We start from the raw sequence: 19,996 nt of genomic DNA on the forward strand, positions 1-19,996 counted from the left end.
GTGAGCGGCCCCGGCCCCGCCGCGCCGCCGGCCCCGCCGCACCGGGAGGGGCATCGCCGCCCCGCCCGCCCCGCGGCCCGCCCCCCGCCCGGCCCAGCGCCCCGCCGAGGGGGGAGCGGGGTACGGCCCCCCGGCTGCTCGCAGAGCCCCCCATCATGGCGGGGAGGGGCAGAGCCCAGCAGCCGGGAGGGGGCGAATAGCCCCGAGCCCCTATCCCTGCCCCCGGGAGCACGGGGGTGGTGGGCAGAACACCCATAATGGGGTGTGGGGTCCCATAACCGCCCCCCGAGCACCTGGGGCTAATGCACCCAGTGGAGGAGCTGGGCCCCATTCTGGTGTAACCCCCATGTCCTCATGTCCTTTAACAAGAGACAGATCCCCTTAAGTAAGAACAGCCCCCCCCCGCTAACAGTTGAACCCCATAACCATCCCCCCCAGACAGGAGCCAGCCCCCCTAAAGCAATGAGGGGGAGGTGCAGGGGCACACAAGGCAGGAAGGGAGGCTCACACAGCCCCACACCGGACCCCCACCACAACTGGGGGTTTTCTTTATTTATACAGCAGCTTGTTCTGAACACAGTGCAGGGATGGGGGTGCACCCAGGGACCCCCCCTCCCTCCTCTCAGAGCTCAGCAGGGCTGGGTGGAGAGCTCAGGACTGGACTGAGAGCGTCTCCCACCCCTCAAAGGAGCCTCTCTTTCCACTCCGGCATGGTGGCCGTAGCAGACTCAAGCCGAGCTGCCGAGCCCGGCCCCGCCACTGATCTGCGGCACCTTCTTGGGCCACGAGTCCGTAACAACACACTGCACGCAGTGGGGACAGCCCCAGCCCCAAGGCAAAACACCAACACCGTGGGCTCAGTCCATCTTGGTGGGCTCCTTCCTCTGCTGCCTGGCCTCCCGGACAATCTTGGCCAGGGACAGGAGAATGGGGACAGCCATGGGCAGGAAGAGGGGGATGTAGATAGCAAATTTCTGGTCGTCAGGGAAGTAGAGGAGATGGAGGAGAGATGGGTCAAAGAAGGCCCGCTCCGAGGAGGTGACTGCCTCCTTACTGGCCTGGAAAGCCGAGTGCAGGTGACCCATGGCCAGCTCGTCAACGGCGCTCTGCGCTGTGGCCACCGCTCGGTACACCTGTGTGGGAACAACACTGACACTCAGTCCCTGGGCAGGCAGGAGCACAAGAACAAGCCTGGGGGGCCTCACTCGCTGCCTCAGGGCACCCTGGCTCTACCTCAGAGGCAACGTCGTCTTTGATGACGATGTTCCCAATCTTGTCCAGGAGCTGGGCCAGCGAGGTCAAGGTGGTGGACACGGTGGCGATGTTCTCCACGGTGTGGGTCCAGAGCAGGCGGTCCAGCTCCCAGTCAGCCAGGCCCTCATTGCCAGGGCTCTCGAGCAGGAACTCGGGGGGCAGCTCCTCCCGAGATAACCCAAACAGTAACCTGGGAGGAGGATGGAAGGTCCCAGCCAGCAGCACAAGCCCGCGGTCCCACATGCGCTCCCCACTATTCCCTTCCCTGCTGAGTTTGGTCTCCGCAGGGCTCAACCCACCCCCACTGGCCTCCTGTGTCAGGGGCAGGACAAGACAAGCCTCCCAGCCCAGGAGAGGGGAGATGCACTAGCACCCCTGGCCCAAGAGCATTGCTGGTCCATCATCAGCCCCTCAAAGGCCACGAAAAGCCACCCTTGGCCTCCCAGAGCCCATGGAGGAGGGAGCAGGAGGCAGGAAGAGCACATCCTCACCGGAGCTGGGCCAGGAAAACCTCCATCACTCGCACCATGTCCACGTCCACGTGCAGTGGGAGGGAGGCTTGGGGGGAAGCTGGGGCTTCAACATTGTAAATCTGCAGGAGAGTGTGTCATGAAGGCGCAGCCGGAGCCCTGGGGCTGGCAGGGCTGCCAGCGCTCACTGGGGCTGGGGAGCCGCCACCTTGCCCAAGTGCTGCTTGGCACCCCCACAGCCCCGTACCATGATGCCACCCCAGCGGGGGCTGTGGAAGGCGTTGGTGCTCACTGGAGCTCCGTCCTTGTCCTGGATGTACAGAGGGGAGTGGGAGCGCTCCGGCACATACAGCAGGAAGTTCAGCACAGGGTAGAGGGAGGCAGCGCTGGAGCCTGCAGCAGGACAGAGTCAAAGAACTCCCCTGGCCGGCAGGCAAAGCGAGAGCAGATCGCCCACGCGCAGCGCTGGGGCAGAGCCCAGCCCTGCTCCTCCTGCAGCAAGCCCTGAGCAGAACTGCCAGCCCAGCAGGTCTCAGTCGCCCTCGCTCCCACCTGGGGCTGGCAGGGCACGGTGCTGAGGGAAGGGAAGGGGCACAGGACACAGGCAGAGCTGTCCCCGCTCCCTCAGCGGGGCCCGTGACAGCCGAGGCAGGAGCACAGCGCTTACCCAGCCTGGCCTCCACAGGGTTGATGACGTGTGGGAGGCTGTGGGCGCTCAGGAGGAAGCTGGAGGACTCTTTGTCAAAGCGTGGCGTCACTCCTAGGACAGCGTAGTACAGAATCTGCAGGCACATGGCAGAGAAGTGCATCCTGCGTCACCCAGGAAGGCCAGGCCTGGTCTCTCCCCACTGCCTCTCCCAGCCCTCACCTGCGAGTCAACAGAGAAGTTGGCCAGCAAGCTCAGTTTGTCCAGGACGGGCTGCACGTAGCGGTTCACAGCATCTTCAATGTCCCAGTCCACAGTGTGAGACTTGGGGTCGGGGTTCAGCAGGCTGAAGGTGATCTCATACCCTGCCAAGGGCCCGCAGCCTGTGAGGCGCTGGCACAGCCACCACCTGTCGATCCTGAGGCTGGGCACGTGGCCATGACAGAGCTCCCAAGAGCAACAGGACCTGATCCCCTCCTCCCTGGCCCTCCCCGACACAGGGCTGCGCACCAGTGCCCAGCACGCAGCGACCACAGCAGGGATCCTGGCCCAAAGCAACTGCCAAGGACAAAGGCAAGACCCCGGGGTCTGTTATCCCAGAAGACATCCTGGGATGCTACAGGTACAGCAGGACCAGCGCCTGCGCCAGAGCCAGCAGGCCCTTCCCAGGCCAGGGAGCGGGGCTGGGGTGCACGTCCGTACCCAGGCTGGATTTCAAGTGCCGCCGGGCATCAGGGCCAAGCTGGCCATCGGGCAGGCGGTCCGAGAGGGCGGCGGCGATGGAGCTGGACGTGAAGGACATCACCTGCGTGAGCTGCTGGAGGCGGGTGCGGAGGGTGGCCAGGCCCCCCCCAGCCCTCACCAGGGCGCTGCGGTGCTTCCCCACGTACACGCTGATGCCCTGGGAAAGGGGCAGGGGTGAGGGCCAGGAGCAGGGCTGGCTCCTGCCAACGCACTTGAGAACAGCACGGTGCCACCTGCAACAGCCTGGGGACAGATGCTGCCCTCCGGGGCACCTTCGAGGGGTGAAGTGCGCAGAGGCTGGCGCCGCAGGGTGCCAATCCCTACCTGAGGCAGGAGAGGGGAGGTTTCTGGGACCACGTACACAGTCAGAGCGCCCAGCAAGGCATCCTGCAGCAGGTGCAGACCAGCATCAGCCTCTGGGGAAGACAGAGGCATGAGCAGAGCTGGGAGTTTCACTTCAATCCTCCTCCCACTCTGAGATGCAGCAAAGCTGAGTCCTCTGCTCAACCAGCCTTCAAGAGAGGAGCCTGCTCCCCGCTGGTGCTGCCCCAGCTGCCACGATCCCGGTACCTCAGTCCCTCACCCTGGTACCTTGTGCGGTTGCCACATCCAGCGCCGCCTCTTCCTGAGCCGTGGTGCTGCGATACGCTGTCTCGTAGCGGGCCGTGACGCTGGTTCTCACTGCCGGGGAAGAAAACTTGAGTGAAGCCACTAGCCCTGGCCCCCAGGCCCTTCGTAGGATCCAGGTGCTACGAGGGACAAGGGACAGCCCCAGGGGAACACTTGCCACAAGGTTCTTTGGGCACCAGATCCAACCTCCGGTGACCGACCCACCCCGATGCATGCCCAGGGTGCCCCATAGGACATCCGCGCACCGGCCAGGGCTTGTCCCACCTGCCAAGGGCTGCCATCACCCCCATCCCCAGGGAGGAGAGCCGGCCTCTTCCCTGCAGTGCCCTGGGGACCTCACTGTCCCCCGGCACCGCCAGCCCAGGGCGGGGTGGCAGGGGTTCGGGGACCCCCAGGCTGACAGCCCGGCACCAGCCTCCGGGGAGGGAAACCGCGGGGACCCCCGGGACAGGGCGAGGCCGCCCGTGGGGACGGGGACGGGCGGAGGGGGCTCTCACGGTTCACGGCAATGTCCATCTCCTGCACATCCGTGAAGGGCAACGGCCTCGGCAGGTCCCCGGGCACCGACCGCGGCGCGAACACCACGGCGACGGGCACGGCCAGCTGGAACTGAGAGAGGCGTGAGGCCGGGCGGCCGAGCCGCGGCCCCGCGGCCCCGCCGCCCCGGCGCTCACCGGCAGCCGGCCCAGCCCCTCGATGCCGGCGTAGGGCAGCGCGGCGCGGTACGTCTCGGTCGTCCTCCACCACAGCGGCAGCCCCAGCACCACGGCGATGGCCGCGAAGGACAGAGCGGCCCGCCGGCCCCGCGCCCGCTCTGCGGAGACAGCGCTCAGCACCGGCCCGGCGCCCGCGGGCCTGCGCGGCGAGCGGGGACGGGGACCGGGACCAGCGGTACCTGCTTCATCGCCCACCATCGCCGCCGCCGCCGCCATCTTCACTTCCCGGACCAGCCGGGGGGTGGGTCCTAGTCCCAGCCCAGCCATTCAGAGCGCTCAATCCTTACGACAGCCAATAGAAGTGCAGCCTGGAGGGCCGTGGCGCAGACGGGCGGGAAGAGATACCAATCAGAACGCGGTTCCCCCCCCGAGGAGGTGGGATTTGACTGTAAGGCTTCTACGAGTGCTGCGGAGGGACAACCGGCACCGCGGGGCGGGGCCGCAGCGGGCTCCCGTGCACCGCCGAGCGCCGCAGCCGGGAAACGGGGGATGCGGCGGAACAGGGGCTCCTCACCCGCCCCGTGGCCCGAAGGGAGAGCCCAGCCACCGCTCCTGGCTCCCAGAGCCCCGCCACGGGTGTGGGTGGGCTGAGACCAGGCACAGCTCATTGCATGGGTGAGCATGACAGGCTGCAGGTGGTGCCCAGAGCCAGCGGAGGGAGGGGGCAGCATGCGGTCCCGGGGCGCCCTACAGCAAAGGAGGAGGCAGCACAGCACGTCTCTACCGTTTATTTGTTGTTAGGCTATTTGGTACACGGGGTGCACATGGCGAACACAACACAGGCGCCCCAAGGGCGGCAGCAACCAGGACTGCAAAGCTACGGCAGGGCAGGGGCACCCCCAGGCCTCCCCTCCCCCTGCCCCCCACGCGGCCGGGCCTCCCCCCCCACGGGCCTGGCTGGAGCCCACCACCAAAGGGGCACCCGAGCAGCTTCAGGGGCCGGGTAACCCGGGACCCCCCAGTTTCATCTGCGGATGCAGCAGTGTGGGGCTGGCCCACAGGGTGTGCTCCCCTTCCCCTCCCCGCGTGGCGGCTCCCCTGGGTGGCTGGGGTGGAAGCGGGGTGTGAGCAGTGGCGGGGAGGGGGCCGGGGCGGGGGCCGGGGCCGGTGGGGCACCCGGCCAGGGCTCAGTAGGCATGGTTGGCCACGTAGAGGGACTGCCCGGCGGCCCCCGAGTCGTCCCCGCTGCCCTCGTACTTGCCCAGCGCTGCCAGCCCGTTCACCTGGGGGGAAAGGAACAGTTAGCGGCCCCTGCGGGGTCTGGCCCCCAGGGTCCCCCAGTCCCTGGGGACGCGGACATCAGGGTCCCCCAGCCCACAGGGACGTGGCCCTCTGCGTGCGCCACCCCACAGGGACACAGCCCTTGGTGTCCCACGTCCTTGCGACACAGCCCTTGGCACCCAGGTCCCATGGGTGTGTCCCCCCATTCCCCACAGCCCTCGTTGTCCCCTGTCACTCCACAGCTTCTGGCATCCCTCTTCCCACGGGGACACAGTCCTCAATGTCCCGTGTCACCCCAGGGAGCACAGCCCATCCCACAGGGACCTGCCCTTCACATCCCCCATCGCCCTCTGGGGACATGTCCCTCACTGTCCCCCTTCCCGCAGGGAGACAGCCCTGTGTGTCCCCCCTTGGGGACCACGGCCTTTGGCACAGCCTTCGGTGTCTCCTGTCACCCCATGGGACATTGCCCTCAGCAACCCCCACCCCACAGGGCACAGCCTTTGGCGTACCCCCTCCCATGGGGATGCAGCCCGTGGGTCCCCGCCACCCCACGGGGACCATCCCCATCACCTCTGCGCGCTTGACGAACTCCTCGGTGGCGGCAGTGGCGTTGTCCCGCTGGCCGCGCCAGGCGTTGAGCGCCGATGCCTGCAGCGCCCGCCCGTAGGAGAAGGTGAGGGCCCATGGCCGCACCAGCGGGCACGTGTTGATGGCGTTGAGGTTGATGGAAGCCTCCTCCTCACTCTGACCCCCGGACAGGAAGGTGACACCTGCAGAGAGCAGGGTTATGGCACCAGGGGGGCCACAGGGCATCCCCCCCGGTTCCCGCCACATCCTGATGCCAGTACCTGGCACGGCCGGGGGCACGGTGCGGCGCAGGGCAGTGACAGTGGCCATGGCGATCTCCTCCGGGCTGTACTTGGTGGGGCAGGAGTGCCCGGGGGTCACCATGTTGGGTTTCAGCAGGGTCCCCTCCAGGTAGACGTGGTGGTCACTCAGTGCCTTGTAGACAGCTGCCAGCACCTGGGGGAGGACGGGCAGCGTGGAGTCCCCCGGCCTGGCACAGCACAGCGCCCACCCTGCTGCCCGCTCCACTGCTCACCTTCTCCGTCACATACTGGCACCTCTTGAGGTCATGGTCACCATCGGGCAGGATCTCTGGCTCCACGATGGGCACGATGCCGTTCTGCAAACACCAGGCAGATGCCATCATGGGGACATCCCTGGGCATCGCCCCAGCCCCATGGCAATGTAGGCCCATGCCTGGACCTGGGGGACAATGCTCAGCACCAAGGCTCAACACCCACCCTTCCTGGTGATGCCCATCCTAGTGGGGTGAGGCCTGGCCCCATGAGGTGATGCCCAACCAAGGAAGGCCCATTCTTGGCCCCACAGAGCAATACCCATGTTTGTGGGGTGATGCCCACCCCATGGGGCAATGCCCAGTCCTGGGGGGCAATACCATCCATGTGAGATGTTACCCAGCCCACGGGCTGATGTCCAGCCCCATGGGGTGTTACCCAGGTACGGGGGCAATGCTGAGCCCCATGGATCTGTGCCCATCCCTGTGGGGCAATACCTGGCCCCCTAAGCGAACAGCTACCCTATGGGTCAGTGCCCGTCCCGTGGGGCGATGCCCGGCCACAGACGCGTACCTGCTGGCAGATGCTGGCGTAGCGGGCCAGGACGTTGGCGTTCTCCATGATAGCGAGCGCAGAGGGGGTGTTGTCACTGATTTTCAGCACGCAGCGCCACTTGGCGAAGTCAGCCCCATCCTTCTTGTACTGGGCACAGCGCTCTGACAGCCCGTCCAGACCTGCCAGGCAGCAGGTCAGCCCCGCAGCCCCAAACCCCGCAGCCCCCCACACCCCTACCCACTCCACCCACCCTGCGTGGTGGTCTCGCCATCTGTCCCGGCCAGCGGCACGACGCCCTTGTCCACCTGTGGAGAGAAGGGGAAGGCGGTGCTGAGCCTCACCAGCACCCTCCGAGCACACTCGACACCCCACAGACCCACCGGACGCCCCCCACACCTTGATGCCCACGACGATGCCCTTGTCCTTGATCATCTGGACGAAGGGGGTGCCGTCATCAGCCTTCTGGTACATGGTCTCGTGGAAGAAGATGACGCCCCCGATGCATTTCTTCACCCGGCTGTCGGCGCTGAAGAGGATCTGGCGGTACAGCCGGCGGTTCTCCTCCGTGTTCTCCACCCCGATCTGGTTGAGGCGCTTCGCCATGCTCCCTGCGGGCACCCAGCACCCTCGTCAGCCTCCGGCGTGGGGAAAAGGGGCGGTGGGGCAGATCCCCCGCGCACTGACCTACGGACTCATCGGCGGCCAGGATGCCCTTGCCCGGGGCCACGATACGCAGCGCGATGTCCGACAATTCCTTCTTCTGCTCGGCCGTCAGCGCGGGGTACTGGTGCGTCATGGTGGCGGTGGCTGCGAGCGGACGGCGGCTGAGTCACGCACCGGCGGGGTGATACCCCCCCCCCGGCCCCGCACCCTGCGGGGCGCGGGGCCCCCCCCGCGGCCGGGACCCCGGCCCTGCCGCTCGGCACGTTGCACAAGCAGGCAGCTGCCCTCGCCCCGGACGGGCAGGGCCTCGTGGAGGATGCCGGGGAGCTCCCAGCCATTTTGCCGCCTGCTCGCCCGCCCCCAGCCCAGCCATCTTGAGGGAGCGCAGCTTCGGGGGGGGGTCCGGGGCAGGGAACGGGGGGGGCCCGGCGATGGCGGGACCCCGGGGCCGAGGATACCCCGGGTGCGAGGTAGGCGGAGGACGGTGGTAGCCCGGGGATGGAGATACCGGAGGGGATGGGATCTTCCCTGGGAATGGCGCTACCTGGAAAGGGGGAGACCCCGGGGGCGGCATAACCGGAGCTAGGGGTACCCGGGGGCTCGGGGTACCCCGGGGCTGGCGCCGCCGCGGCGCCGGGGAAGCCGCAGGGAGCCGGTGCCCCCCCCCCGGCCCGGGACGGCACCACCGGGGCTCGGGCAGCGCCAGCGGAGGGGGTATCTCTGGGCTCCCCCCCAGCACCCCCGTACCCGAGGCTCCCGGAGCTCCCCCCCCCCGCCCCAAAGCCCTACCCGAACCCCGGAGCCGCACGGAGACACGCCGGCTCCCTCCGGCGGGGTCCCCGGGCCGCCCCCCGGCTGCCCCCCCCGGCTCCCCCTTACCGTGCAGGGCAGGCGGCGGGCGCGGACTGCGGGCTGCTCGCTCCGGCCCCGCGGTAAATGGGGCTGCGGTGCCGCAGAGCTACGTGACCGGCGGGGCGGCACCCGGTAAGACCGGCCCCCCCGGCCCGCTCCGCCCCCCACCTCCCCCACCGCATGCACCCACCCCACCCCCCCCCCCGGCGCTGGTGGGGACCCCGGGGGGGACAACCCGGGGTCGGGGACCCCGCTGTGCCGTCCCTTTGCCACCCCGTGCTGCTGGTGGGGACCCATCTGTGCACCCCCCACAACACCCCCCTGCCCGGGACCCAACTGAGTCACCCCGTCGTGGGCAGGGACCCCCATGCCACCCAGGGACCCCAGTGTGCCACCCCGTCTTGCTGTTGGAGACCCCTCTGAGCCACCGACTCTGTTGTGCCGTTCCTGGTTATGGGTAGGGACACCCCCACCCCCGCCACCCCCTTGCCGCTGTTGGGGACCCACTGTGCCCCCCATTGCCACGGTCAGCTACAGGCAGGGGCCTTCCCCTCATCACCTGTGGGCCAGGGACCCCCCTGTGCCACCCCACTGCTGTGCCAGGGACCCTGGCCATGTCACTTCTGCCACCAGGGGCCAAGCCCCGGCAGCACAGAACCCCAGAGCCCTGGGTCAGGGTGGGGGTTCCCACCGGAGACCAGTGTCGTCCCCCCACCCCAGAAAAGCCGCCTGGAGCCGGTGCAGGGACAATAGCCGTGTCCCCCGCTCACCCCAGGGCCAGCTGCCAGAGCCACGCTCTGCTGAATCCCCGCCGTAAAAGGAGGGCTCAGCTGCCCCGCATGGCCCTAATCCAGGGAGGGGAGTGCATCTCCCCTGCATCCCAGAGCCAAGCACAGCTTGGGGCACCCACTGCCAGCCCCTCGTCTCAGGGAGCCCTATCTGACCCCTCGCCAGCAGGGTCACGGTCACAGCAGGGAGGGAGGCGATGCCAGGGAGCAGCAGGCGCTGCTTCCCCGTGAGCCACCCACGCACCTGGTAGGTACAGGCATAAACACCACCATTTCCTGGGTGCAGAGGTAAACAAAGGTGCCAGCGCCTGGGGTGTCTCAGTGCCTGCCCCATGCGGGGCAGCTGAGCTGCGGTGGAGGGCAGGGGAAGGTGATCCCCCCCCCCACCTCCCGGGCAGGAGAAACAGGGCATTAAAAAACCAGAGCACTTGTTGGAACGCTGCTATTTTGGGCCACGCCAGGGGAGGGAAGCGCTGTGTGGCCCCCATGGTGGCGGGGAGCATCCTTGGGGTCGGGAACACCGGGAGGGGGATCCCACAGGAGGTGCCCCAGCAGGGAAGGAGGCAGGCGATGCTGGAGCTGTGCTGGGAGTAGGGGGGGGCCCTGAGGGAGCCCCTCCATGCAGCAGCAGGGCTAAGGGGGGGCGGGGAGCAGGAGCTGGCAGAGCTCCCAGCGCCTGGCAGGCAGCACTCCCAGTGACCCAGGGGATGCTGCATGCCGGAGCCGCGCTGGGAGGGGAACCGTCCCCACGCAACAGGCGTGTGGCCCACAGCCCCGTGATGGGGGTGCAGGATCCAGCCTCCGATACCCTCTGTGGGGGAAGGACAGAGGGAATCTAGGGCAGGAGGAGGAGCAGGGGCCCGGGGAGGGAAGCTAGGTCAGCCTGGGCATGCTGGCTGCTGCCAGGGCCGTGGGGTGGGAGCCTGGGGAACACAGCGCCTGATTGAGAGCAAGCGCCAGCTGGGGGGGATGAGTGTCCCCTGGCAAGGAGGAGAAGCCCTGGGGCACAGGTGGTGCAGGCTGGACCAGTTGTCCCCACCCAGGGCACCAGGAGCTTCCTGCATCCGTGTACCAGGCAGGGTGAAAGCCAACAAAACTTTATTCAATAAATAATTACACAGCATTAAGAAGAGGAAGGTTTCACGCTACGGGCTATAGCGGCTCAGCAGCTTCCTTGCTGCCACTGGCCGGCTTCAGGCCCAAGTACCGCAGCAGGCCGTGGAGCTCCTGGCAGCTCGCTGCCACGTCAGGCATAGCCAACAGGACCTGGGGAGAGCAGCAGCTTTAGTGACGGCGTTTGGGATGAGGGGTTGGGTCACTGCAGTCACAGCAAGGGTGAGAGCCATGAACCACAAACCTTACCTCTTTCATCTTCTCCTGCATCTCCTCGTGGGTCCTCAGCACTTTCTGGGCATGATGGAGCCTCATCTCCAGCCCTTGGACCTGAAGTGGGAGATGCCTGGTGGGAGCCTGCCCTGAGATTGGGCAGGGACCAGCCCAGGAGGGAGAGGGGACTAGAGCCAGGGCAGCCCCTCAGAGCTCCCCGTACCTGCTCCAGGTACTTGTCAGAGAGCAGCAGATTCTCATCCTCTTTCTCCAGGAGCAGCAGCCGCAGTTTATCCACCTGCAAGAGCAGCAAGTGCCACTGAGAGCTCACTGTGGGGCGAGAGCCACGGGGTGGGGGGCTCTGCTCTGCTGTCCCACTGGTCGCCCGCTCAAGGAGCAAAGGCTGGAGAGATCCCCTGACCAGAGAGGTGGGTGACACGAGGAGCCCTCAGCCCCAGCAGCCCCCCCACCTCACCTCCTGCCGCAGCAGGACCCGCTCCTGGACGTAGGCAGCGTCCACCTTGGGCTCCTGCCCCCGCATCTCCTCCCACAGCACCTTGGCCTCCGTCTCCGCACGCTGGAGTGAGCGCTTCAGCTGGGAGATCTCTCCCTTCAGCCTCTACACGGGGAAAGGAGATGCTGAGAGGGGTCCTGTGGCCAGCACCCCCAGGCGTGCAGCTCGGCCAGGCCCCCATCACGCACTGTGACTTCCCCACTCTTGTCAATGAGTTGCAGCATCTTCTCTTCCTGCTGTTTCACCACGTCCTGCAGCTCCTTCTCATTCTGCAGGGGGAAGTAGTAGTGTCAGGCAGTGCCTGGCCCCAGCCACCCCCAGCACCCCTGGGGGGCAGGGAGCAGGTTTTCTTATGTTTGAGAAGGTCAGATGAGCCAGGAGCACCCATGGGGCATCGCTGGAGCCGGTCACCCAGATTTCTCCGTGTCCTAGATCAGCATCCGTCCCAGTTCGGCTCTGCCCTGGGGTGAGTGCTGGCCCACTTCTGGCACCGGCTCACCTCTAGCTTGCCCCTCAGTGCCTTGTTCAGCTTGGCAATGGTGGCAGCCTGGGCATCCATCTTCTCTTGACTCTCGGCCGTCACTGTCTCCAGCCGGAGCTCCAGGTCAGAGCTGGGAGAGAAGAGCTGGGCTGAGCGGGTGGGGATCGCAGCCAACCACCAAACCCCCTCCTGGGCATCCCACCAGCCCCGTAGTGGGAGAGGCCAACCCGCCAGTCAGAAAAAGCCCTTCTAGCCATGTCAGGAGAGGCCTAATCCAGAGCTGGGGTGAGAGGCAGACCCCGGACAGGCTGCCTGCAGGAGATACCATGCCCGGGAGAGCGGTGCCCATGCCTCGCCCTTGACACGATCCCCCACTGAACTCACATCTCCGTCTGCAGCGCCTTGAACTCGCTCTGCTCCAGGTCCTGGATGCGGGAGCTCAGCATGGCCAGGTCAGAGACCACAGTTCGCAGTTCCTTCACGCTCTCCAGCAGACCGTCCTCGGGCTCTGCAGGCAGGGCACAGGCTCAGGAGCGGCACGGAGGGAACGTCAGCCGCAGGGGACACAGAGCCAAGCAGGAAGGCATGCCTGCTCGCCCCCCTCCATGCAGGCAGCCCTGCAGCTTTGGAGCAGGGTCCAGGGCAGGGTGACAGCCCCAGTACCTAATGGCTTTGGTGTAGAGGCAGGTTTGTCCTTGGTAAACGCGCTCCCACCTCCGGCAGCTTCACTGGCATCTGCAAGAGGAGAGGACAGAGGCGCTGCTCCCACCCCTGCACGCTGCAGGGAGCATGGCCAGAGCTCACCCACACACCCATCTGCCCTGGGGAGCTCAGAGAAGACCCTGGCCACTCGCAGGAGCCATGACCCAACCCACAGCTGCCACAAGGGAACAACCAGGGGATCCACAGGGAAAGGCTCGGGGATGGCACCGGGATCGCCTCCTCGCTCAGCAACAGTGCACATCCCCAGCACAGGGGGAGCGATCCCCGATACAGGGACCCCTGCAGCACCCCGACAGTGGGTCCCAGCTCACCTTTCCCCGACACCGCTTTCAGGACGCTGCCCACGAAGGACCCCCCACTGCAGTACGGGGTGCGGCATGCCGGCGTGCGGCAGGCGGGGGTCCAGGCACGGCGAGGTGTCTGCCAGCCCGGTGTCCGCGGAGCTGGGGTCCAGGCTCTGCTTCTCAATGGGGCATCATCCTTCAGGGGGGAGGGAGAGCTCGGTGCTGGAGCGTGGCTCAGGACAGCTCAGTGCTGCCCCAGCAAATGGCGGGGGGTCTCAAAGCCACGCCATGGAGAGCCACAGGGGTCTGACCCGCTCCGTGGGCCACTCAGTCCGTGGGGCAGGGCTCCTACCTCCTCTTGCAGAGCAACCCTGAGGCAGTCAGCAAGCTCCTGTAGCCGCATCTTGCTCTCAGTGATGTCCGTGGAGCACCAGGAGACTTTTTCCCTCTTGAGATGCAAGTCGAGGAGCTCAGCCTTAGTGCTTTCCAGCTCCTTGCTGAGGGCTGCCTGCTCTTCCCTACAGGATGGCATCAGCCTCAGCAGGGGCAGCGTTCCCCCTCCTTGGTGTGGGACAGGAACATTTCCCACACCTGCCTGCCACTGTGACCCAGGGGGGTGCAAATCCCACAGATTTATGCAGCTTCCCCCAAGATGGGGGTCTGCTGGGCTTCCCCAGAGCCTCTTCCACCCGCCTGGGCAACCACCCTTGGTGGGACAGCAGTGACCAGAGCTGCGTCCCCCTGTGTGTCCCCTACTCCCCAGGAGGGATGCGATTTCCAAAAAATACAGGGGTTCAAGCAGAGGCAGTGAGCAGGGTCAGTACCGCAGGCGCAGGTGGGAGTCCATCAGCTCCTCGTACTGCAGGTTGTGCTCCTGCAGGGCGGCCAGCGAGGACTTGAGCCTGGCCTCCACCTCCAGCAGCTGCGTACGGGACATGCAGTTCTCCTGGTCGAGGAACTGCAAGAGGGCGGGGGAACAGAGCCATGAGCACCTGGCCAGACACCCGAGGGGGCCCACTGGGACCCCCAGCACGGTCCCTCCCACGCCTCAGGGTGCAGTTCCTGATTAGGGGCAGTTTTACCCCAGCAGACCAACCCCCAGAAGACCAGCAGTTTGCCAGGGGCATAGGATGGGCTGGGGGATGACACCATGCCTGCAGCCAGAGGAATTATCTCCAGAAGCTGATCCCTCCTCCCCAGGAATCGCCGCCGGGCAGGATGGAGAACAGCGCTACGTGCGGGATGTCAACCGCCCTTGCTGTGCTTAACCCCCCCGCAGGAGGGCTAATCCCGCTCCTGGCCGGCCGCCGGCGTTTCCACGAGGCCGTGACGGGGCTGGCAGCGCGTGACAGCATGGGCAGGGGCCGGCAGCTCCTACCTCCCGGCACTCGGTTGCCTCCCGCAGCTCCTGGCACAGCCCGTTGCACTCCTGCTGCAGGGTGTCCCTCTCCCGCGCCAGCCTGTGGGAAAGGGATGGGATCGGGGGGTGCCACGTTTTGGGGGCAAGGGGTGGCAGGAGGTGGCTCGGGGCGGGGGGTGGGTGTGGAATGCCCTGCCCCAGGGCTCAGACCCACCACGCCATCTCCTCCCACTGCTTCTCGTTCTCCTGCTGCAGCGCATCCCGCTCCTGCTCCACGTTGGCCAGATTCTTCATCAGGGAGCTCAGGTCTGCGAGGGGCAGAGCCGTCAGCGCGGGGCAGGGGATGGGGGCAGCTCCAACCCCTCCGTGTCACCCACCCCTACCTGTGCTGAGGCGCGAGTTGGCCACCGTCAGCTGCTCCAGCTGAGCCACCGCGTCCCGCAGAGCCACCGAGGCCTCCTCCAGCTGGCAGGATGCCTGCAGACATGGTGCCCTCCAGGCTTGCTTTGGGCTCCTCTTCCCCATGGGGGGTTCCCACACCAAGGGTGCCCCAAGTCCTCCAGGGGAGTATCCCAGACACCCCCAGGCACTGCTCAGCACGAGGCAAGCCCCTACCTCCTCCTTGGCTTGAAGAGCTTCACCTGCTCGCTGCCTCGTGGCATCGCGCTCCTCCAGGCAGCTCCGCAGCTTGTCGGGCACGCTCTCCAGCACGGCCCGGCACCGGGACACCAGGGCCCTCGCCTGCTCCCGCTGCAAGGGGAGACGGTGCTGGGCAGAGCCGAGCACAGCACAGCCGTGTCGGCTGGTGGCTCTGCCCGGCTGCGTGACCAGGGATGGGTCTGGCAGCCAGGCTGCCCGTGGCACCCAGGGCACAAAGTGCTGCGAGGTGGAGCGAAGCAGCACCAGCCTGGACTGCACTGGCAGGAAGGTGAGGGGGCTGAGCCTGCCACCAGTCCCCACGGGGACAGCCCTCACCTCCGCGTCCAGGGCTCGCCTTTCCTCCTCCAGATTTTCAAAGGTGACGTCTATGAATTCCCTGAAAGGCTGAGTCTCAGCAACCAGGGATGCCTGCAGGGCAGGAGAGACGGGTCAGTGCTGCCATGGTGGAAAAGCCACATTCAATGGTGGTGGAGGGAGGTGAGCACCGGCCCCAAAGCCAGATCTGCAGCAGCTTCCCAGCTTCGGCACCAAGAAACCTCTGACGGACCCAAGCCCATGGCAGACCATTGCTCAGAGCATCACCCAAGCCCAGGACACGGGGATGCCCTGCCAGCCCCGCTGGGACCCAGCAGGGAGGCAGCGGTGCCCACCCGCTCAGTACCTGCTGGTCGATGGCATCCACCAGCAGCGTGCCCAGCTCTCGCTGGGAGGCCAGGCTCTGGTCGCGGGCACTGATCCGGGCGCTGGCGTGGGCACGGAAGGCCTCCAGGAAGCGATCGCCCTGCCGAGGGAAGGATGCTGCTCCGGACACGGCATCGCACGAGGGGCAGCTCCCAGGAGCCATCCCCACACCCTGCTGTAGCCCAGGGCTCCTGCTCCCAGCAGGACACAGCCTGAGCCAAAAAACCATCCCGAGAGCTCCGGCCACCCCAGGCAGCCACAGCCCTTCTGGCCTTCCAGGGCCACATCAGGCTTTTCCCCCCAAAATACCAGAGAGACCTTCCCCCTCTGCAGAGACGGGCAGAGCCGTGGGTCACCCCATCACAGGCACAGGGATGGCAGAGCCTGCCCGTATCACCCCACCAGCTGCCCCCCTACCTCCTCCTTGGCTCGGAGGGCTTCATCTGCTCGCTGCCTCATGGCATCCCGCTCCTCCAGGCAGCTCCGCAGCTTGTTGGGCACGCTCTCCAGTACAGTCCGGCACCGGGACACCAGGGCCCTCACCTGCTCCTGCTGTGAGGGGGGACGGTGCCCAGAAGCACCAGGTATAGCCGACAGCTGCCATGTGCGCCGACAACGCCAGCATCTCCCAAAACCGAGGGAAAAGGGTGCCCAGCCCAGCTGCGTGGGGCTCACCTCCTGGTCAAGGGCTCCGTGCTCATCCTGCAAGCTCTGAAATGCAGCATCCGCAAGGCCCCGAAACAGGAGGCACTGCCTGCTCCAGGCACTCTGGGGAAGGGACAAGGGCACCGGCACTCAGGCAGCGCTCCCGGGGCTGGCACAGGCAGCGCCGGGCGTGCGCGTGCCCTGCCAGGCTGAGACCAGGCACACTCGTCACATGCCAGCCAGCCGAGACGCACCGTCCCCGCGGTGGTTAGCTCCAGCTCCCGCTGCAGGTCCCGCTCCGCGCCCCGCTGCCGCTGCAGAGCCTCTGTTTTCTTCCACAGCTCGAAGTAGAGGTTGCGGTAGATCTCTTCCTCCTGAGGGCATCCCGGCAGAGCGGAGGGGGCTTCGCACCGGCCCTGCTCCACCCTGCGGTCCAGAGCGAGCCATTCGGCTCTGACACCACCCATCCCTCCCTCCCGCGGGCCAGGTCATCCACAAATGATTCAAATCCAGCATGCTCAGCAGGTCGAGCTGGGCACGATAACGCGGCTGGAGCTGCTCCAGATGCATGATGCCATGTGCCGTGCCACGCCACTGGGCTGCGGTCCAGCCGGGGACACCGCTCCACCGAGGCCACGGAAAACGGGGTGGCATTGTCCGGGCAAGGGATCTTACCCCTTTGGGGTGGGTGACATCCGTCTGCGTGAGCACATCCCTCTGCTCGGCCGGCCCCACGCTGGGCAGCGGCCGCTGGCTCTCCTGCCAGTCACGCAGCTGGAGCGAGAGGGCTTCGATGATGATGAGGGTGCTCTCCAGCCGCCCCTCCAGCTCTGCCCGCGGCAGGGACTTCAGCTGCTCCCGGGGACAGCTGGGGACAGAGAGAGGGGCTTGAGGCAGGGACAGCCCGTGGGTGCCACAGCCCCATTTCAGGGGGGCACATCCCCACGCTTACTGCCAGAGCAGGGAGTCCGTTTCAGCAGCGCTGTCCTTGGCACAGGGGGGGCCGCCCATGGATGTGTTTGTGCTCATCTCCCGCAGGTCCCGGGGGGTCATGAAAGTGCCAGTGACCGCCGTGGGCACGGGGGTCACGCTGGTGCCGGCGACCGCCGTGGGCACGGAGGTCACGCTGGTGCCGGCGACCACCGTGGGCACGGGGGTCATGCTGGTGCCGGCGACCACCGTGGGCACGGGGGTCACGCTGGTGCCGGCGACCGCCGTGGGCACGGGGGTCACGCTGGTGCCGGCGACCGCCGTGGGCACGGGGGTCACGCTGGTGCCGGCGACCGCCGTGGGCACGGGGGTCACGCTGGTGCCGGCGTCGTGCCGTGGCAGGGGCAGGCTGTGCCGCAGGGATTCCAGCAGGGACGAGGTGTTGAGGCTCTTCTCCAGCCACATCAGCGGCAGCATCCAGGACACGGCAGCCGGGGCCGCCACGGGCAAGGGGGTGGTGGTGGCCGTTGCCTCTGGCCCGGCACGCTCAGAGCCACCTGCCTTTGTGTGAGGGGGTGTGGGGGGGCCCTGCTCTAGGGGGGCAGGGGCCAGGGACTCAGCCCCCTGAGGGGTGTCTTGGCAAGGCAGGGGACCCACACTCCCACCTCCAGACGGGGGCTCAGGGTCCAAGGGGCTGCAGGAGAGGTCGGCGTGTGCCACTCGCCAGCCATGGAAGGTAGCTTCCTGCGGGGTGGAGCTGGTGCCAGGGGGCCCAGGCGTGCAGGGTGCTAGAGTGGTGCTGCCCAGGGAGTTTGGGGTGCAAGGCGCTGAGCTGATGATGCCAGGGGACCCTGGGGTGCAGGGCTCTGCAGTGGTGCTGCTGGGGGGCTCCGGGGTACACAACCCCAGGACGGGACTGCATAAGGGGGCTGGCACAGTGCTGCTGGGGGACTTTGGGGTGCAGGGCCCTGGGATGGGGCTACCAGGGGGCTCCAGATTGGCGCTGCTGGGAGACTCTGAGGTGCTGGGCCCTGGGATGGGGCTGCACAAGGGGGCTGGCACGGTGCTGCTGGGGGACTCTGGGGTGCAGGGCCCTGGGATGGGGCTACCAGGGGGCTCCAGGTTGGCGCTGCTGGGAGACTCTGAGGTGCTGGGCCCTGGGATGGGGCTGCACAAGGGGGCTGGCACGGTGGTGCTGGGGGACTCTGGGGTGCAGGGCCCTGGGATGGGGCTGCACAGGGGGGCTGGCACAGTGCTGCTGGGGGACTCTGGGGTGCAGGGCCCTGGGATGGGGCTGCACAGGGGGGCTGGCACGGTGCTGCTGGGGGACTCTGGGGTGCAGGGCCCTGGGATGGGGCTGCACAAGGGGGCTGGCACAGTGCTGACAGGGGGCTCTGGGGTGCAGGGCCCTGGGATGGGGCTGCACAAGGGGGCTGGCACGGTGCTGCTGGGGGACTCTGGGGTGCAGGACCCTGGGATGGGGCTGCACAGCGGGGCTGGCACGGTGCTGACAGGGGGCTCTGGGGTGCAGGGCCCTGGGATGGGGCTACCAGGGGGCTCCAGGCTGGTGCTGCTGGGGGACTCTGGGGTGCTGGGCCTTGGAGTAGAACTGCCAGGGGACTCCAGGCTGGTACTGCTGGAGGGTTCCGGTGTGCTGGGCACCAGGGTAGGATTCCTAGGGGTCGTGGGGGCATGAGGCTTCAGTGTGGGACTCCCAGGGGTCTCCGAGGTGCTGAGCTCCAGGGTGGGAGTGCCAGGGGGCTCTGCGATGGTGCTGCTGGGGGACTCCAGGGTGTGAGGCACTAGGGTGGTGCTGCTGGAGGGGAGCAGGATAGCACTTCTAGGGGGTCCTGGCGTGCAGGGCACGGGGATGATGCTGCTGCGGGTCCCCCGGGTGCAGGACACTGGGGTGGCGCAATCATTGTCCTACAGGACATTTGGGGGGGTGGGAGGAGAGGTCAGGGCTGCCCTGCCCTTCCCCCCAGCATCCCATAGCAGTTTCCCCCAGTCTCCCCATTTCCCCTACCCCAGTAGATACACGTGTCCCACCACCACCCTGGTACCCCACCCCCGCATCCCCTCCTATTACCCCGACCCCCGTCCCGTCCCGCCCACCACCGCAGCGCTCCGCCAACCCCGCACCGACCTTGAGCCGCAGGCGGCGGAACAGCGGGGTGAGGCTGGTGCGTTCGGCGCCCGGCTGCAGCCGCAGCTCCTGCAGGGGGGCGCGCCGGGGCCGCTGCTGCGCCTGGGGCGGGGGGCGGTACCGGGGGTCACCGGCGGCACCCCCGGCGGCACCCCCGGCGGCACCCCCCACCCCCCCGCGCACGTACAGGGAACGCTCCGCCCTGCACCAGACCCGCCACCCCCGCACCCACCTCCGGGCACGGTCGGGGCCGCGCCCCCCAAACCGGTGGCCCCCCCCCCCGGCCCCGGGCCGCACTCACGGCGGGGATCTGGGCGGCCCGCATGGCGCGGACCCGCTCCGCTCCCGCTCCGCTCCCGCTCCGCTCCCGATCCGGTCCCGCTCCGGTCCCGATCCCGCCGCTCCCCGCGCGCTGCCGCCGCTGCCCGTTTGAAAACTACGCGCCGCTCTGATTGGCTGCTCCGCGCACGCGTCACTCCGCCGGAGAGGCTGTTAGAGGCGGGGCTATGCCCGGCGGTGGGCGTGGCTTGTAACGAGGCTCCGCCCCCCCCGCGGGCAAGCACTGTGCAGCGCCGAGCACCGGGGACGCGCAGACCTTGGCGGGGGAACGGGATCGGGCCCA

General features: G+C 67.5%; 3 protein-coding genes across 6 annotated transcripts; all 3 read right to left on the bottom strand.

Moving 5' to 3' along the window:
* Positions 1-517: 517 nt before the first annotated feature.
* Positions 518-4,727, bottom strand: PIGS (phosphatidylinositol glycan anchor biosynthesis class S). 3 transcript variants are annotated; one of them, XM_064467787.1, is made up of 12 exons: positions 4,640-4,727; positions 4,419-4,558; positions 4,242-4,353; positions 3,706-3,795; positions 3,439-3,530; positions 3,073-3,271; positions 2,593-2,735; positions 2,392-2,506; positions 1,972-2,117; positions 1,746-1,846; positions 1,234-1,444; positions 518-1,133 (listed from the first exon to the last, which is right to left on the bottom strand). In XM_064467787.1, the coding sequence occupies exons 1-12, from the start codon at positions 4,725-4,727 to the stop codon at positions 858-860; spliced, it is 1,713 nt and encodes a 570-aa protein (XP_064323857.1). In that variant the 3' UTR covers positions 518-857. The 3 variants fall into 3 exon arrangements, with proteins under 3 accessions (XP_064323857.1, XP_064323858.1, XP_064323859.1); XM_064467788.1 differs by having other exon boundaries at positions 4,242-4,347; positions 4,640-4,700; XM_064467789.1 differs by having other exon boundaries at positions 2,017-2,117; positions 4,640-4,700.
* Positions 4,728-5,172: 445 nt separating this feature from the next.
* On the bottom strand, positions 5,173-8,989 carry ALDOC (aldolase, fructose-bisphosphate C). Its single transcript, XM_064467786.1, has 9 exons — positions 8,864-8,989; positions 8,006-8,128; positions 7,718-7,929; positions 7,572-7,626; positions 7,340-7,500; positions 6,787-6,870; positions 6,533-6,707; positions 6,255-6,454; positions 5,173-5,683 (listed from the first exon to the last, which is right to left on the bottom strand). Exons 2-9 carry the CDS (start codon positions 8,115-8,117, stop codon positions 5,588-5,590), a joined length of 1,095 nt encoding a protein of 364 aa, XP_064323856.1. The 5' UTR covers positions 8,118-8,128; positions 8,864-8,989; the 3' UTR covers positions 5,173-5,587.
* A 1,716-nt stretch (positions 8,990-10,705) lies between these two features.
* On the bottom strand, positions 10,706-19,778 carry SPAG5 (sperm associated antigen 5). Of its 2 annotated transcripts, XM_064467682.1 has the most exons (25): positions 19,676-19,778; positions 19,375-19,476; positions 18,250-19,154; positions 17,251-18,186; positions 16,974-17,166; positions 16,553-16,672; positions 16,329-16,421; positions 16,071-16,205; positions 15,634-15,753; positions 15,288-15,380; positions 14,928-15,062; positions 14,696-14,789; positions 14,527-14,620; positions 14,331-14,412; positions 13,777-13,910; positions 13,305-13,470; positions 12,980-13,148; positions 12,609-12,680; positions 12,330-12,453; positions 11,964-12,075; positions 11,653-11,733; positions 11,426-11,569; positions 11,174-11,248; positions 10,987-11,067; positions 10,706-10,890 (listed from the first exon to the last, which is right to left on the bottom strand). In XM_064467682.1, exons 1-25 carry the CDS (start codon positions 19,697-19,699, stop codon positions 10,777-10,779), a joined length of 4,398 nt encoding a protein of 1,465 aa, XP_064323752.1. In that variant the 5' UTR covers positions 19,700-19,778; the 3' UTR covers positions 10,706-10,776. The 2 variants fall into 2 exon arrangements, with proteins under 2 accessions (XP_064323752.1, XP_064323751.1); XM_064467681.1 differs by having other exon boundaries at positions 17,251-19,154.
* Between the last annotated feature and the right edge of the window lie 218 nt (positions 19,779-19,996).

Source organism: Phalacrocorax carbo, chromosome 17, assembly GCF_963921805.1.
Source record: "Phalacrocorax carbo chromosome 17, bPhaCar2.1, whole genome shotgun sequence".
In the NCBI taxonomy this organism is placed as follows: domain Eukaryota; kingdom Metazoa; phylum Chordata; class Aves; order Suliformes; family Phalacrocoracidae; genus Phalacrocorax; species Phalacrocorax carbo.